The sequence below is a fragment of the Etheostoma cragini genome, unplaced genomic scaffold (genome assembly GCF_013103735.1).
Source record: "Etheostoma cragini isolate CJK2018 unplaced genomic scaffold, CSU_Ecrag_1.0 ScbMSFa_3181, whole genome shotgun sequence".
NCBI lineage: Eukaryota > Metazoa > Chordata > Actinopteri > Perciformes > Percidae > Etheostoma > Etheostoma cragini.
In genome coordinates this window covers 1-5111 of record NW_023267422.1, presented here as the reverse complement: position 1 = coordinate 5111, position 5111 = coordinate 1, and the positions used below count along the sequence as shown (strand labels likewise).

The window sequence follows — 5111 nt, the reverse complement described above, 5'->3', positions numbered from 1 at the left end:
ATAGCTCCACCTGTTCATCCTGGTTATCTACACCTGGCTGGACATAGCTCCACCTGTTCATCCTGGCTCGGTAACGTGGAACCGACTAATCCGTGATGAGCAGATCTCACTAAGTGAAGCTGCGCTTTTTCACTTATCCTGGATATCTTTATTCTACTTTCGTGCAACAGGCCCCTGGTGGTGGTGGTGTTGTTGTTGTTGTTGTGTCCTAGCTGACCTGTTGTTGCTGTTGTTGTTGTTGTTGTTGTGTCCCAGCTGACCTGTTGTTGTGTCCCAGCTGACCTGTTGTTGTTGTTGTTGTTGTGTCCCAGCCGGTCTCCCTGCTGAGATCGGGAAGCTGAAGAAGCTGGAGACTCTGAGTCTGAGTGGGAACCGGATCCAGCAGCTGCCCCCCACGCTGGGCCAGCTCAGAGCGCTCCGAACCCTCAACCTGTCGGGGAACCAGATCCTGGAGTTCCCCCCCGGCCTGGGGACCCTGAGGCACCTGGACCTGCTGGACCTGTCCCGCAACCAGATCAGGAGCGTCCCCCCCACCGTGTCGGAGCTGCAGACCATCGAGCTCAACCTAAACCAGAACCAGGTACCCCGGGTCTCAGGAAGAGTTTTAGAGCTACAATAATATTTCAATAAATCACAATATATCAATATAATATTACATGTTTTCTATGTTTTTGATGGTTTTTGCCTTTTTTCTCGTTGCTTTTGCACCTTTTTCAATTAGTTTTTCAGTTTTTGATGTTTTGTCTTGAGCAGGATATTAATATTTTATTATATTTATTTATAATTACAATTAATAAAAATGTATTTATTATATATATATATATGATATGAGACCAGATGTCGTCTAGATTAAACATAATGAGCACCCTGGTAGTCGAGATGTAGGAAGACGTCTTTGACTCACTCATCTGGTTTTACATCACGTCCTAAATGTTGAAATGTTAAAAACTTTCATTACAGTTTTATTACGTTTTTTCAGCACTTCTTTTGTCTTTTTCTTTGTTTTTGACGCTTTTTGCCTTCCTTTTTGTTGCCTTAGGTTCTTTTCCAACGTTTTTAGGCCTTTTTTGTCTCTTCTTCTGTTTTTGATGCTATTTGTCTCTTAGTTTCGTTGCTTTTCGTCCTTTAAGGTTTTTTAGCACGTTTTGTCTGTTTTTGACGCTTTTAGCCTTTCTTTTCATTGCTTTCGGTTCCTTGCCAACTTCTCCGTCTCGTGTCCTTTGTCCCGTGTCTCGGTGCGTCTCGTGTCCTGTCTCTTGTCTCCTGTGTCTTGTTTCCTATGTCTTGTGTCTTGTTTCCTATGTCTTGTCTCCTATGTCTTGTCTCCTGTGTCTTGTCTCCTGTGTCCTGTGTCTTGTCTCTTGTCTTGTCTCTTGTGTCTTGTGTCTCGTGTCCTGTGTTTTGTCTCCTGTGTCTTGTATCCTGTGTCTTGTCTCCTGTGTCCTGTGTCTTGTGTCCTGTGTCTTGTCTCCTGTGTCTTGTTTCCTGTGTCTTGTCTCCTGTGTCTTGTTTCCTGTGTCTTGTCTCCTGTGCCCTGTGTCTTGTCTCCTGTGTCTTGTCTCTCTTGTCTCTTGTGTCTCTTGTGTCCTGTGTTTTGTCTCCTGTGTCTTGTGTCTTGTCTCTTGTGTCTCTTGTGTCCTGTGTTTTGTCTCCTGTGTCTTGTTTCTGGTGTCCCGTGTCCTGTGTCTCGTGCCCTGTGTCTTGTGTCCTGTGTCTCGTGTCCTCCCTCACCGGTTCCCTCCTGTCGGTGCAGATCTCGGTGCTGTCTTCGGAGGTGTCCCGCTGTCCCCGTCTGAAGGTCCTCCGTCTGGAGGAGAACTGTCTGGAGCTGTCCTCCGTCCCGACGTCCGTCCTCAGCGACTCTCAGGTGTCCCTGTTCTCCGTGGAGGGGAACCTGTTCGAGGTGAAGAACCTCCGAGACCTGGAGGGCTACGACAAGGTCAGAACTTAAATAACTAAACTCGTCTTATAATCTGGTTTCTTCACTCAGAACGTTGTTGACGCCCGTTTTTATTTAAATTTTTAAATATTTATTTATAAGAATCATTTCTTTTTCATTATAAAAGATTATTTTTTTACAAATGCTGATACAATAAATCAGAACTGCGTAATTTCGGCTCCATTTTCAGAAATATTTATGGGAATGTTCCAAAACCTCGTGGTGCGATATTGGTTAATGTGTCTGAACGCTGTAGAGAACTCGTTGTGATCTGACTCTGTCAATAAAGTTGAGTTGACGCTCACGGTCTCTGACGCTGTCCTTCGTCCTCAGTACATGGAGCGCTTCACCGCCACCAAGAAGAAGTTCGCCTGAAGACGCCCGGTGGTCCTCGGTGGTCCTCGGTGGTCCTCGGTGGTCTCTGGTGGTCCTCGGTGGTCCTCGGTGGTCCTCGGTGGTCCCTGATGGTCCTCGGTGGTCCCTGATGGTCCCCGGTGGTCCTGATGGTCCTCGGTGGTCATTGATGGTCCCCAGTGGTCCCTGGTGGTCCCTGATGGTCCTCGGTGGTCCCTGATGGTCCTCGGTGGTCCCCGATGGTCCTCTGTGGTCCTCGGTGGTCCCTGATGGTCCTCGGTGGTCCTCTGTGGTCCTCGGTGGTCCCTGATGGTCCCGGTGGTCCTCGGTGGTCCTCGAAGACACCGATGCCGCTGCTGCTTCTTCTTCTACAGCTAAAATCAGAGTTCACACAGCCGCAAGACCCCCCCCCCCCTCGTCCCTCCCTGCTTCTGGACAGAGACACTGAGAGAGAGAAAGGGACAGACAGATGGACGGGCACACACACACACACACACACACACACACACACACGGATACACACACACACACACACACACACACACACGGACAGTAAAACTAACGCAGATCTAAGTTATTAATATTTATGGTGAAGATGAAGAGGATCAGATTCTAACGTCCGGTCGTTAAATTCAGGAAATAATGAACGATTAATGAAAGAAAGTTAGTTTCACGACCTTTAACCCTCCTGGTGACCTTTAACCCTCCTGGTGACCTGGTGACCTCGTTTAACAACATTTAACTCACGACTTCCTGCAGCATGTCGGGACTTCCTGTTCCCGTCTTAAAGGGACAGTACGCCCGTTCTGCAGCGTGGTTGGCCCGCCGGCACCCGACGGCGTTCGTTTCTCTTATTGTGAAACTTTGCTGACCTTTAACCCTCCTGGTGACCTTTAACCCTCCTGGTGACCTTTAACCCTCCTGCTGACCTTTAACCCTCCTGGTGACCTTTAACCCTCCTGCTGACCTTTAACCCCCCTGCTGACCTTTAACCCTCCTGCTGACCTTTAACCCTCCTGGTGACCTTTAACCCTCCTGGTGAGCTCTTTAATAAATGTCTCTATCTTAAATCTGAGTTTCTTTTTAAACCAATTTATCATAAAATGGATTCCTTCCAGCGCTCTTTCATTCCTCTGATCTTAAATATTAGTCAAAATAATTCATAATTTCTGCTTTTTTTTTATTCTAATATTAGGAATAATTCTCTAGAAATGAGGGTTATTGACCATGAATTCATAAAGTATAAAACTAGTAAGGTTGTGGAAACTACAGGAAGTCTGAAAAAGGGACAAAAATGGCAATTTTGTCCCTTTGTGAGCCGGGAGGACAACACGAGGATCAAAGAGTTCAGAAGGAACAAAGAATAACACCAACTAACCGGCGGAGGCAGCCGGAGGAAACAACTCCCCTCCACAAAACACTCCTACGTCACAAACGTGGGTTTCTTCGAACTGAAGACCTCAACGCTCCACACGCGGTATGTTAATAATCAGCTAGCTGGATTTGTTGTTGTTTTTTTGGGAGTTTTATAACATTTGGAGAGAGAAATAATTTATAAAAGAAGTTTTGTGTGTTTGATAAATGTAGAAAAAAGACAAAAATCGTTATAAACGGTGTTTGCTCCCCGGACTCCGTGTAAATAATCAGAAAGATGATCAGGGATTTCACCCTCGTGGAATCATTCATTCATAATCATTCATTCATTCATTCATAATCATTTATTCATTCATTCATAATCATTCATTCATAATCATTCATCATAATCATTCATTCATAATCATTCATTCATTCATTCATAATCATTTATTCATTCATTCATAATCATTCATTCATTCATAATCATTCATCATAATCATTCATTCATAATCATTCATTCATTCATAATCATTCATTCATTCATAATCATTCATTCATAATCATTCATTCATTCATAATCATTCATTCATAATCATTCATTCATAATCATTCATTCATAATCATTCATAATCATTCATTCATAATCATTCATTCATAATCATTCATTCAGTCATAATCATTCATTCAGTCATAATCATTCATTCATAATCATTCATTCAGTCATAATCATTCATTCATTCATAATCATTCAGTTATAATCATTCATTCATAATCATTCATTCATAATCATTCATTCATTCATTCATAATCATTCATTCATTCATTCATAATCAACAGAAATAAAACAACAAAAGGACGTTTTAAGGTCGTTTCCACTTAAAACCATCAGAACTCTAATAACCACAGATATACACGTTAGTACACGTTAGTACACGTTGGTACACGTTGGTACACGTGAGTACACGTTAATACACATGAGTACACGTTAATACACATGAGTACACGTTAATACACGAGTACACATGAGTACACGTTAATACACGTGAGTACACGTTAATACACGTGAGTACACGTTAATACACGTGAGTACACGTTAATACACGTGAGTACACGTTTATACACGTTAATACACGTGAGTACACATGAGTACACGTGAGTACACGTTAATACACGTGAGTACACGTTGGTACACGTGAGTACACGTTGGTACACGTGAGTACACGTTGGTACACGTGAGTACACGTGAGTACACGCTGGCTCCGGTTCCCCTCTAACTGGAGACAGAAGTTAATTATTGTTTAGTTTAGTTTCAGACTTTAAAAATCATCTCAGAGGAAATAAATAAATATGAACAGGAGAGTGGATGGAGGAGGAGAAGAAGAATAAGACTGATTATAACGTAGAGAAGAAGAAGAAGACTGATTATAACGTAGAGAAGAAGAAGAAGACTGATTATAACGTA

General features: G+C 43.1%; 1 protein-coding gene across 1 annotated transcript; it reads left to right on the top strand.

The window, feature by feature from the left end:
- Nucleotides 1–277: 277 nt before the first annotated feature.
- lrrc57 (leucine rich repeat containing 57) lies at nt 278–2785 on the top strand (the record flags this gene model as incomplete). The annotated part of the gene is made up of 4 exons (XM_034865916.1): nt 278–580; nt 1754–1939; nt 2273–2336; nt 2635–2785. Coding segments are annotated over 3 exons (531 nt in total), but the record flags the coding sequence as incomplete, so codon positions are not given.
- Nucleotides 2786–5111: the final 2326 nt, after the last annotated feature.